The following is a 13,818-nucleotide window of genomic DNA, read 5'->3' on the forward strand; positions in this document are numbered from 1 at the left end:
GGAAGAGTAAAGAACCCTGCTTGTGCGAAAGGACGATAATCACCAGCAATAGATGTACAAATCCAAAAATGGTTTATAGTAGCCAAGTTCAGAAGTTTATTGTATCCAAGTTGAGCGCTTTCGGCTGTACCCCAGCCTTCATCAGAACAGATAATATAGCCAAAGGAATGGTATATATACACACTACCATCACACTAATTAATCAATTAAATAGTAAAAAACCGCCAAAAAATTTAAAAATACATAGTACTTAAATAAGTGTTAGCACAATCTTACACTCAAACACTTCAGTGTCCCTGATGTACCTATGGGATGCATACATATGAATAAATACTAAAAATTGGCAAGATACTAAAAAACTGTATACAAATATGTGAAACATAACAAAACTAATACTCTCCCTAAGGGTGCATACTAACAATAAAATGGCATTAAAATGCATAACAAAAATCATAATGTATGCAAAATAGAATGTAAATAGTGACTCTTTGAACATACTGCTAAAAGATTATTCCAATGCTAAAAAAGGTTTTATACTGATGAAATCATTGAGGCCAGGTGGTCTCGTAGAGTCAGTTATAATTTGCCATTTGCTTTCACATGATGCCAACTTCATTTTCCAATCTCCTCCAAATGGAGTAATATCCACCTGCTCGATAATGGAAAATAAAAAACTGTGATCTTCTCCTTTTTCTAATATATGCCTGTATAATGCGTTTTTAGTGTCACGCTTCCCTATTTTGTACTGGTGTTCGTAAATGCGCCTATTCAGCTGTCTCTCTGTTTTGCCTATATAATGGGCATTGCATAAGATGCAGATAGCCAAATAAACAACCTGTTTAGTTTTACAGTTTCCCCTTTTGCATCTAATAGTAGTGTGACATATATCATCTAGTTTTATGATCTTACTCAAATTAATATATTTGCATTGTTTACAGTTGCCACATTTCACAGTGCCTTTGTGTGTGTCTGCATTTAGTTTGGTATAACTGCCTCTTTCCAATAGCCTCTTCATGTTGGGGGCTGTTTTAAAAACGCATCTCGGTTTATTACCCAAAATGTGGTCCTTATCCATGACCGTCAATGTTTTCCAGTGCCTTTCCAAAATTTCTTGGATGATGTATGTGCTAGGGGAATACATAAGTACACATACCCTACCCAAGGATATACTAGGTGTATCCTCGTTTGTGGTTGGTTGGTATGAACCTAATAGGGGGGTGTATTTGCTGCCCCACTCTTTGTGAACATAGTTAATAACTTCATTAACCATCATCTCAGGATAGGCTCTCCTAATGAACATGTCCTTGATAGTTCTGAGTTCAGATTCCAAGATACATTTGTTAGACGACATCCTCGCCACACGTATACATTGTCCTTTGACTACGTTACGAAATACATGGGGTGGATGATTGCTAGTGTATTTTTGTTCATTTTTTGCATGGTTTTGAACTGACTGTTAAACACTACATGAAATTCAGGAGCAGTAGTCATACTTTTTTAGTTTCAATAAAGAAGCCAGTTAACAATGTTTTCCTTGAAGAGAAATCATTATTTTAAATGCTGTGGCAGTGAGCTAGTTTCAGTTTCAGTTTCCAAAATTTTTAAACATGAACCAAAAGCTAACAGGATAAATAAATCCTGATTGGTCTGTGCGTTTTCCTAAGCAGCCTAAGTAATTGTACTTGTTAGTTGCTGTGTATTTAAAGCAAAGAATGAGGAAGTAAAGGCTTATAAAGTATATGACTTTCCAGAAGTGAAGACGTCCACAATGAGTTCAGGTATGTCAGACAATTAAATGGGGGCACTCTTATTATAATATCCTTATGAACAGTTTGTCACTAGGGAAAATAACAAAGCTTAGAAATTGTCTGATACTTTCTAGATCAGCCATATGTTTTAATAAGAGCATAAGAGTCATATAAAATATTTGTGCTGTATCTCTTAATATAATTCATTGTGTGCTGCATCTTAAAGGATTTATAGCATTTATTTTATTTAGCATTTTATTTTATTTTGTGTTGCTGACTGGGAAAGCCCAAGTGGGTAATATCCATATACAGTGGAGTTCCAAGTAAAAAGGTCATGAAATATTTTTAAGTGTCACAAGGATTACAAAAAGCATTTCTAAATATGTGTATATATATTAGCACCATGAAAGATGCATTAAGTAAAAGACAAAATGCAGTTTGAGATAACAGAGAGCTGGCAGGAGATGTTTCAATAATAAAATCATGTTATTGTATGTAAGCACAGCAGTTTATGTCATTTAGTATAATTTTCAGGGAAACAATCGGCTGATTATTTTACATGTAACAGGATGATGATACAATATATTATAACATTTACATAGGTTTGTATATTTTACTTGAATGTTTTGGTAGTTAAAACTGTTTTTATGTACAAAATTTACATTATTATAAACAAAAGAAGCTTTATAAAGAATGAGGAAAAAGACATTTGTTTTTTTACATAAATGGAGTAAGTTATTGCCACACCCATGGAAGGTTTAATTAGCTGTCCTTGTTCTGAAGGTCATAGGACTTCCACTGGTAATGTCTGGATTGATACCTTCAATTACCTGATTGATGAAGAACTGGACTATAATGACAGGTGGTTTCTAAATTTCAACTACAAAATCACTAACACACTGAGCAGTGAGAAGAGAAAAGAAGGCTGGAAGATTTCCAGTAAATGTGCATATGCTAGGTGAGTATGCAGTAAACCTGTTTTTTTTTTTTGTTTTTTTTTCGGGCAGTTCCAGTTTTCTACATTGTTTACATATCTTTAAGATGATATATGATGATACATGATAATACAAGATGATCTTTAAGATATCTTTAAGATTACTTCAGTAATACACTTCAGGGAATGGGAACAAAGCCATTGCACTTCATCATCTATGATTCAGTATATTCTGAAATAAATAAAGGTCTTGTGGGTTTACTAGGTCACAGTGAATGTGGAGACTAGCACATATGTAATATGTCAATAAATAAATCAATAAATTACTTAACACAGAATGATAATCTGTTTTTTTCTGTTGTTTATTATTTGTTGGTAAAAATTTGTGTAAAGGAAACAATAGTTAATGAGTTACCTGGAAACACTGGCCAGCTCATGTATAATTTAGTTGCAGTTGCAACTGCTACTGTTTGATGTTATAGCAAAAATGAACTTTTCTCATTTGCTGTAATAACAATGTACATCATAAATGCATTTTATAACAGTGTAATATAATAGTTAATGCCAACAAATTGGCAGGAGAGACAAATTCTTATGTTTATAAACAAATAATTGGGTCTCCTACAAGTGCTTGCATTCTAGTGCTAGTAGCTTTTGACTCACTTGCAGAATCCCACTTGCTAAGTGACAAGTGTCCTAACTTTTGTTAGTGTTTTCCTACTAATTACCTAGCCTCCTACCATCTGACCCCACTGAAATACATAGCCCTACCAGAGCCCTAACTCTGACCCTAAAACTCCCACCTGGACCTTAGCCTTCAATTCCCCAGTCATTCTCTAAACCTAAAATCTACACTAACATTGTAACTCTAATGTCATACACCGACTCATTAAACTTAAACTCATCCCTGCTCCTGAAACCTAAAACTCCCCTTCTGCTCCCAAACTCTGGAATCCCCAGTTGACACCTTACTCTAAATTCCCCACCCATTCCCTAACTTGCTCTTTAAACATAAATACCCCCTCTCAATGACTGCCCGGAACTGTAATCTGCACTCCCACACTTTTCAATCTTCCCCGATGTTATTGTACTTACACTGTCCAAACTCACCTACTATGTTCAGGAAAGGTGTAACAGCTCCAGTCCCGTCACATGACTGCTGCACCTCACCTAAACATGTGGTCAATCTTGAACATATCAATGTGAAAGACAAAATGCATGAAGGTAATGTCTGTGGGTAAAGGTGTATGGGCATGTAAGGGCTGTTATTAGATTGCTAATGTAAGTTGTAAGAGTGGGCATTTTTGAAGACAGTTTAAACAGCTATATATTACAGGCAGACTACAAATCATTCTGGAGGCAGAAAAGGGATTCAGTAATGCATTTTTTCTGAGCAAGTCAGTATTTCCCTAGTCTTTCCATTCAGTTTCAGATATTATCTGCTTGAGGGAACTTACCCTTGTATTAAACAGCCTTTCTTTGTAATACATGTCATCGAAGCATTCGCCAATGCCCAGAGTGGTTTATTTAAATATAAGAAAAGAAATGGGGAAAACAAAAATCATAATTAGATACACATGATGAGTAGTGATGTGGTGTATCGTTATAAAGAGAAATGCGCAGATGGTGTATGATCATGTGGAAAACTGAAGAGGGTAATCAAAGTCTGCATACTGACTTGCAGAAATCTGCATGTAACATGATACTTTTGTGATGTAGGACATATATTAGTGTTTGATTATAAAGCATTTCAACCCAGGGCTCCATCAGGAAATGGTCACACTCTGGACCAGTGGAACTTTTCTGATAAATGAATATCATGTATTCATTCATGTATACACCCATCAGCCTGATGATTTTGATTTGAAAAGCTGTGAACACATATCTGACATAAAACTATGATATTAGAAGACTTGGCAGTTTAGTTAAGCTCTTCAATAAGGTCACATAGGCTGCAGACAGTAGTCATTGTGTTCATTCAGTGTATGTAGATCTAGCCAAAACATTCAGCACTACACCTACTCTGTGCTCTCATTATTGATAAGAAAAATGCCTTACAAGTAGATCCCTACATGGTGAGACAGATAGCTAACTAGCTGAAGAGGCAGGCGCCTCACTGGAAAGGGTGACTGTAACTAGTGGTTTGCCCTAGGACATCTACTTTGAGCTTTAGACCTGAAATCAGGACATTTGAGAAAGGACATTATTGCAAAAACTCCATCTGGTACCCATTCAATATAGCAGAAACTACCTCTCATAAACAAGTGGTGTATAGAAAAGGGGATAAAATTCAATGTGACAAAATATAGTATTGTTTTATTTGATAAACAACTCTGTCTAAAAGTACACTATCCACTGAATTGCCAAAAGCGAAAAGCCACCAACCAGATTAGATATAAATTTATTATAAACAACGAACTTTAGATGTACAAACTTTAAAAAGTAACGATCAAACTGCTTCGGACATACAAACTTTAAAAATAATGATCAAGATAAGCGCTTTCATTTAAAAAGTTTTAAACTTCATCAGACAGTCAGTTTAATTGCATCACTTCCTTTTATAACTTTCTTTTTTCAAAAAATCCCACTCACATGACTCATGCAATACACGCATGCCTATTGATACTAAAATGACTGTTGGAAAATATTTTAACTTTCCTTAATGATCATATGGTTGCAAATTCACATCTTGCGTGAATACCAGAATTTATACTTATACAAGAATTTACTAATATAGGGAACAACTGATTACAAACTTATGGAATTAAAGGGTCTTAGATTAATGTACTAGCTATTATATTAAATATTATAAAATATTTTCCATAGTTAATTTTTATTAAAATTTCAACATTATTAACAGAAAATATTATAACCTTTCACCTTAATTTAAATAAAATTTAAAATTAGTTAAAAATAATCTTAATAAAATTAGCTTAAGAATGGTATCAGCCTATCTGAGAATATAAATATCAATTAAAATAAGTGAACATATATATATGTATATTAACAACATTATTAAATTACTTAATAAATTATATATTATTAATAAAAATTAAACAATAAATATTAATATTAAAAAGTATTATTCTTTATTATTTATTATTATTATTATGTACATTAAAAATGTTCATAATTTCCATTTATATTCATGCACATCTAAAAAAACTCCATCTTATTAAATAAATATATATTAATCAATATTAATAAAAAAATGTTTACAAAAGTTATAAAAAATGTTTTATAAAAAATCAGTTTATGTCCAATATCTTTTATTATTTAAATTAAATATCAAATGTATAAATTGATTCTTAAATGAGTTTATTTTTAAATGTATAAATTATGTAAAAAGATGTCCACAAATAATACTCAAAATACATTATTTAATCCTTAATTTTCTTTCTGTTTAATGCCATCAATTTTAATATTGGTGTTATTGTACTTCTTTCATTTATACCTGGCCATGTATCCGCTTGTAATTTCATTTGCCATTGTAATTCTTTTTGTTCAAGTATTACAAAGTACACTATAGCCAATAACTCACTCCAAAATGATAACCTAGTTAGAGATCTTGAAATCTGGGTCCTTTGTCCACCAGGTTGCAAAAGTAGTAAGAAAATTCTTCTTAGCACAAATAAAATATAAAGGTTTTTCATCCAGATCAAAATAAGTTATCATCCATCTGTATGCAGCCATTATTAGACTAATCATGGAGTAAAATGCCCAAATTCAGAATATGCTTTTTAGACATATTAAGTAACTGGAGAGGTTCCAGAGGTTCCTAACCAAGATGATCGCTGGCCTAAAGTTCCTGAGCAACCCCAAAATGCTCAAATCACTATTCCTTTACTCATTGTGATATAGTCTGTTGTGGGGTGATGTATAGGTTCATAGGTTGTTACTAGACTATCTAGGGCCTATACAAGCCTAGCCATAAAAATTCCCTGGCTATTTCTTCCCACACTATTTACTTCCCTGGACCCTTGTCTAGCAAGGTGACTGATGTGATCCCCGGGGTGAATTTTCTTTCTCCCATCCAATCATCAAGGTTCCTTTTGAAGAGGGCCAAAGAGGCGCTCTGCTTGACATGTATGGGCAGTCTATTCCAGAGTCTGGGGAGTATCTGGGTCAGGAACCTATGTCTCCAGCATGTTTTGTTTATTGTAGTGACAAGGTTTAGATCCCTGGGTTGTGTGGCTCTGAGGGAATGGGATTTCCTTAAGTTTAGCATGTCCATCAGCTATGGGTTTGACATGGCCTTGTATGTTAAGCAGAGCTTGCCTCTGAGTAGACGATATGCGACAGAGTATAGCTGGAGTTTTTTAAGGCGGTCAGCATATGGCATCTGATTTAGGCCTGTGATTCTTTTAGTGAGGTATTTCTGCAGCCTTTCCAGTTGTTGCAGATGTCTTGAGAGGTACATACCAAACAGGGCGCTGTATTCTATAATGGGTCTAATGAGGGATGAGCACAGTGGGACAATGACCTCCTTTTTTCTGGATGAAAAGCCCTTATCAATGAGGTGTGCCACATAGAAGGATTTCCTGACTATTGTGGTGATGTGGTTATCGAAGGTGAGACCACTGTCCACCTGTGTTCCTAAGTCTCTTATCACACTTTCAGTGTTTAGTGTACTGCCACCTATGTGGTAATTCACGGGTACATGTTTTTTCCCAAAGGGGATAACTATACAGTTCTTGGCAATGAGCTTGAGCCCATGACCCTGGCACCAAGCATTTGTTTGTGTAAGGTCCTTTTGTAGAGTATCTACATCATTTGCGGATTCAATAATGGCTCCCAGTTTGCAGTCATCTGCGAACTTTGTTAGCCAGAGTCCCTTAGTGTTGGCCCATATGTTTTGACGTCTGCATCAAGAGCCCCATCTTCCTTGATCTCCTTTACATTTGAAACTCAAAGTACTCCACTGATACCAGAAGTAGTGGTTTAAGTGTCCACCAGCACATAATAAAACATGTTGAAGAATCAAATTTATTATCCAGTACAAAGTAATACCCCAGCATCCTTCTTATGTTTAAGCCTGAACTAACTTGTGCTGCATTTATTGAGAAGAGGGGAGCAGGCAGAGTGTCAATATTGGGAAAGCGTAAATGGCCTTTTGACACAATTGCCTTATATTTCCTATGAGCTTGCAATCCTGCAATTCAGCATTTGGGAGTACTAATTGTGACTGGCCACTAGCCTCTACAGCCCTTGCTCTGCTCAATTTAAAAGAGAAAGAGCACATCAGAGAACTGCAACAAGGGTAATTTAAGCTGCAAGAACAACTATACATGTCACAGCCACATATTCATGTCCCATTAGCTTTGTGAGCTGCAACCGGCTTGTATATCCAAAAAATGGCTCAGTTATACACAGGGACTCACCACTGAGTATTCAGGCATCATGGGATTTTTTTTTTTATTTTGCTTTTGTTTATCAAGTTTATCTGACAGGTTTAACCAAAAACGTCTTTTTAGCATAGGGTCAGGGAGAAAGTACCAACATATTACAAATATTTTTAAAAAGACATTCAATAATGTACATGAAAATACATTAAATATGGTTAACAATTCCACATTCATTTGCTAATGAGATTACATTTACATAAAATAAAGGCAAACGATTGCAGTATAAAATATACTTATACATTGTAGATATTGAACATTGAGCATTTGAAAAGGCATATTAGTGGGTTTGACAAATAGGTACTAGATCAAGTGATTAGTGATTGGGAATTCAAAAAAATGGAGGTATGGGAAGGAATTAGGTAGGGCAGAAAATGTTGATATTGTAGATAAGAGTTTTTGTATAAAGCAGGTTCATAGATAGCTATAAATATGGCTATCATAAAGGTTAGTCATCAGCATATTGAACGAGGGCAGCATTTTTTGTATCAGTGTAGAGGTTATAGGGCCTAGTACAGATCCTTGTGCGACACCAATAGTTAGAAGTGGGGGTATGCAGTGTCACAAAACTATGTATATGGCTAGGAAATGCTAGCAAAACTATTTGGGTATTGGTGAAGACTGGTTGTGAGGCATAGGATTCTGAATGCAGAGAGAGATGGTTTGACAATATGGCAAGCTGAAGATTACAGTGGCATTTATACTGGAGATATACAGGAGCAGATCCATTGATTTGATAGGTGAATTTTTGGTTTTGTTTTAAATGAGATTGCATTCTGAATAGGTTTCAATTGTAGTGAGATGTGATCCCACAGTTTTGCTACACTATTTGAATATAAAGAGCTACCTGCAGTATTAGATGATTTGGTTATAGTGATTAGTGATTATTCTCTAGAACATAACATTTTATTGGGGGAATAGTGTCGTATTAAGTTGTTAAGGACTGGGCAATATTTTGGGGTATAGAAGTTTGCTGAGAGAAAGCTAGGTTACATGGTAGTTATAACCAATTTAATTCTCTGAGTGACAGGCATTGGTGTGTTTTATTGTTATAGATAACTGCAAATTTGGCTATTTTTTTATATCATTGTTCAGGTTTGGACAGTTGTGAGACTTGAAAGTTGGTGAAGATTGGGGCAGCATAGAGGAGCGATGGCAGTATGAAAGAGACTGCACATCTTCTAGCTATGTCAGCAAGAAAGGTTTTTACATTGTACAATGCAATTATTTTTTGATGATTTATTTAAACCACTTGTGATACATGGTGGTCAAGTTTCAACTGGCTTTCTAGGATTACACCCAATAATTTTGTGTGGTATCATAGTGTTGTTGGCAGAGGCAATAGTGAATAGTGTTTTTTGGTAGAGATGTGTCTTGAGATTAAGAGCAGTAATTTTGTGTTTAGGAGGGTTTACTAGTAGGTGTCAATTATTTGGTCATGTTTCAATGGATAAAAGGGATTGCCGTGTAAGGTCTTGGAGCTCAGAGCAAGATTTGGCAGAGCAAAATAGGATCGAGTCATCAGTATATTGAACTAGGGTAGCATTTTTTGTAGCAGTGTAGAGGTTATAGGGCCTAGTACAGCTTCTTGTGGAATGCCAATAGTTACAGGCAAGAAGGTGGTGAAATCTTTGGTATGGCATAGCTTCACACAATAAAATAAAAAAAAAGAACAAAATAAGCATACAATACAATTCAGGAAGATGTTACCTAACCTCCACTTCCCATCACGCATGGTGATTATTAACTTTCTGGTGTTGCAGGTGTTCATAACAATGCCTGAAATGTTCCCATGTCCTGCTAGTGTCCATCACAGAGGACAACTCCTGACCTACTTTGTTATGTATCATAGTAGCTGGTATAAATTTACATTGTTTTAGAGACATGCCACCTGTTCCATCACACACACTGTGGAACTTATACTGCATTTTCTGAATAGCAGCAGTGTCTAGATGTACAGGCATATCAGAAAAAGGTTGTTGTGTCTTTCGGCTTTTCCTGGATAGGGGTCGCCACAGCATTACTCTGGTCTGCTAATGATTGGCAGTAGAGTTTTACGTGCCGAGTTGCCAGCCCTGACGCACAACCTTCAACGAAGGTACGCCCATTCATGCATGTCTCCACACAGAAGATGCTCTAGCTGAGAATCGAACAGGACAGTGTCTTACTGTGAGGTGACAACGCTACCGCAGCACCACCACCGCAGTACATATCAGAAAAGGTATACGCTGCCTATTTGTGGTAAGCTGTTTATTTCTGCCATACTAAGGAAGTGCGACACTCATGTGGGATTTACATAACATGTCTGGCAATATCATCATGTTATGTATGACAAACTTAAAATTGTTGCACAATGTATAGGATTACAAGCATCTTTCAAATATACTAGTATGCAATTTCATAGTGCCATTTATGCTAATTGTACTTCAACACTGTATAATGATAATCTATTGTGGTATTTGCTTTGTTTGTATGTGTTTATGATGTAATGGCCCTGACCATTGCTGAAAAGGGATCTGCCAACTAGGCATCTCAAACAATTAACAAAATGAAATAAGTACTTACTGCCTGTGTAGGTATTCCATAATGTCAGGGCGACTTGTGCCCAGCCATGCTTGTCACTACTTATGGTAACGGTATGGTCTGTGTTTTCTACATGATGGCCTAAACTATTCGGGAAATATTTCCTATGGCTTCACACTTGTATCCCTCCTCCAGAACTGTCACACTTGTATCCCTCCTCCAGTACTTTAACAAAGTAGCACTGTATCACTGATATTTCTGTAGGTGTCCTGTACTGCTGCCAGCAGGGTTGAATGCCTTAACCTGTACATATCTGCAGGTCCTAATGCAAGATTTAAACCCTGCAAAGAGTACACATGTCAACCAATGCCAAGTGTGCATGCAGTATATATTCTTGCATCTGTCACTATGGCTGTGTTATGGCACACCTGCATAGTTACCCATTTGAATATTCATTTGTATAACTAGCTTGCCTCTTTATAGCTGTCATTTAATCTGTCCTGGAATTCTAAAGTCTATAGTTCTATGTCAAGGGCTCACAAGTGTTTATATATCTGGAGGACGAAGTGTACAACACAAGCTTGACAGTTTCAGCCCTGCTGAAAATGATGTCCTGCTATTGGCTCTTAGCACACCTACTGGAGAAAGTGGATACTGAGGGAGCAGGTGTGGCAGATGATTCACAATCTCTGTGCTATGGGGGGGGGGGGTTCACAATCTCATAGTACAACTGTGTCATAAGCAGGTTGCTTATATGTTATGATGGGGTAAAGTAAAGCCACATTCCATTGTAAGAGACAGTCTGGCCATGGGGGGGGGGGGGGGGGGTCACACAAGTGCAGCATTACTTGCTTTCTGAAATTAAAAGCTTACCAATGTTAGAAGTTTTTGAAAATAAGCTTTAAAATAAATTATTATACATTTATGTGCAATATTCTCACAAGGTTTTGTTGTTTGTTACTGTTATAAAAATTGCTGTATTGTTCCTTTTATAATAATTTTAGTTAAATGGTTGAGTTAATTTTTTTGGCACAAAAGTGTTGTGTGATTTCCAGAGCTTTAAATAGCAGTGTATCCCTTTCTGTCTGTTATCTGAAGATGTCTAACAGTTACAGATGAAAGTGCTTATGTACTTGTTCTGAATAAATGTGGTGTGGTTTGCAGTGATCATGGAGCATCTGTGCTTTGTGCTCATTTCCAGGAGCAGCAGTCTAACAGATACAGAGATACTTGTGGGGTCCCCTGCAAAGTAATATCCATGGTAGAATTATTCCTGTAGTAGAGGACATTGACATCAGGACAGATCCATTCCCCCACATGTTTCACTGGATGGTCAACCAGTTTAGTTTTCAGTGCAGCTGTACTCTGTAAAGCAGCATTGCACATATTCACTTTAGGCTGACCACCATATAAGTTGCTTCCCTTTTGTTGTACAGATATCAGGCATTCAGCCATGTAAGGACATCAGCAGAGATAGTTATGGTTACATGGTATGCCTTGCATTGATACATCCTGCGTGCATGCCATGGGGACACAGACAGTTGTAACACAGATATCCATGCTCATTGCAGTTTGTCTGTTGTTGCATATTCATAGGCTGCAGCACTATTATGGTGACTGAATCAACATGATGATGTTCATACTCACGCTGGCACTTTTGATAATGCTAAATGCTCTCTGTCCTCGGTGGGGGAGAGATGGCTTGTGACTGAGAGAAACATCACTGCTCCTTTTATGGCTGCAGCAAGAGAGGGGTAGACTGTATCTGATGTGGCTATAGCCATCACAATGAAGCTTTCCAGGGGTTACCAGTGCCATCCCTTGTGACAAATGGCCCCTGCAATGTTGGCTACATTTGGTACCAACTGTCAGATATTCTGGGCAATCAGGAATACTCGAATTGCTGAAACTCAGTCCATCATGGAGCTGAATAATGTGTTGCCTGGGCTTTATGAACCTGCCTCCCAGCTCAGGGGACAGCTCCATATGAACATGGAATGTAGGAACACAGTACTGATAGGTCTCATCAGGGGTAATAATTTGAAATACTGGGACCTACATGAGCAAGTCCCATAATGTGGAGACTGAATTGTCAAAAATCCAGACTTATACTTAGTAAGTTCAAGATTACCATTTCTTAGAATACTCCCTTTTTCTGCAGTATAGTGATCTTGGAGTTGTTATGTATAAGTTCTGAGGGTTCAGGAGGCTTGCTCTCACATTGTGAGGGGCAGGAAATTTGCCGTCTACAAAAACAGAAGTTTATGGGAAAGGTGTGAAGCTTGATATTGCTTTATATTTATTCTTCTCTTGGATTTTTTGTCTTTTTTGTGGCTTTTTGGGACTCGGCCTTTTGAGTCTCTGCATTTCAATAGGGAACCCTGCTGACATCTGTATCACTCACACCACTTACATCTCCATCTTCATGCAGATTATTGTCAGTGCCATCACCATCACTACCTTGTCTGGCAGTGCTGTCCTAGTTCATGGTAGGGTACATATCCATGGTAGCAGTGTAGGGCACCATCATAGGGAACACAGTTCTTGCCTGCATCTAAACGTTTATAATACTCTGCCCCCCTTGTGGGAGGTGACACATACCTTGCATTAACAGAGCACCTCAACAGGTAGATCACTGCCCCAGAGTATCTCAGAAATACTGCCAGGAGCAACCATAAGTCCTACAACAAGAAGCTAGTGGGCTGGCCCCCTGTCATGCTTGCATAGTGATATTACCACTACATCACATGATGAAATAGTGCATGACACAGAATAGCATCATGTCAAGCCTCTTCTCAAATACTTCTCCCACCCAGTTTGTGCATTGGCAATCATAAGTTATTATCCCTATCCATCTGTGCATATGATGATGACTATGACCCATACTATGGTTCTTTTTGTGAGATATATGTCTAATGTGTGGCCAGACCATGCACTGAGCAGCATAGTCTGATATTGACAGTGCATGCATCATGTTTCTTCTTTGTGACACATCTCTGTCATTGTATGCTTGTCAGGAACCATAATTCTGGACTATATGTCACCATCTCACCTACATTGCCTTGTTCTGTGACTGTTGCTGTGTGTGTGTGTGTGTGTGTGTGTGTGTGTGTGTGTGTGTGTGTGTGTGTGTGTGTGTGTGTGTGTGTGTGTATGTGTGTGTGTGTATGTGTATGTGTATGTGTTTGTGAATAGGGGAGGGTATTGTGCA

General features: G+C 37.0%; 1 protein-coding gene across 1 annotated transcript in view; it reads left to right on the forward strand.

The window, feature by feature from the left end:
* The first annotated feature begins 1,667 nt into the window (after nt 1-1,667).
* LOC122800921 (receptor-transporting protein 3-like) overlaps nt 1,668-13,818 on the forward strand; it is a 35,886-nt gene continuing 23,735 nt past the window's right edge. Inside the window, exons 1-2 of the mRNA XM_044070280.1 lie at nt 1,668-1,778; nt 2,532-2,706. Of these exons, the coding sequence (XP_043926215.1) occupies nt 1,769-1,778; nt 2,532-2,706 (185 nt within the window). The 5' untranslated portion in view covers nt 1,668-1,768. The remainder of the gene's footprint in view (nt 1,779-2,531; nt 2,707-13,818) is intronic.

The sequence above is a fragment of the Protopterus annectens genome, chromosome 4.part1 (genome assembly GCF_019279795.1).
Source record: "Protopterus annectens isolate FY-2018-M chromosome 4.part1, PAN1.0, whole genome shotgun sequence".
NCBI lineage: Eukaryota > Metazoa > Chordata > Ceratodontiformes > Protopteridae > Protopterus > Protopterus annectens.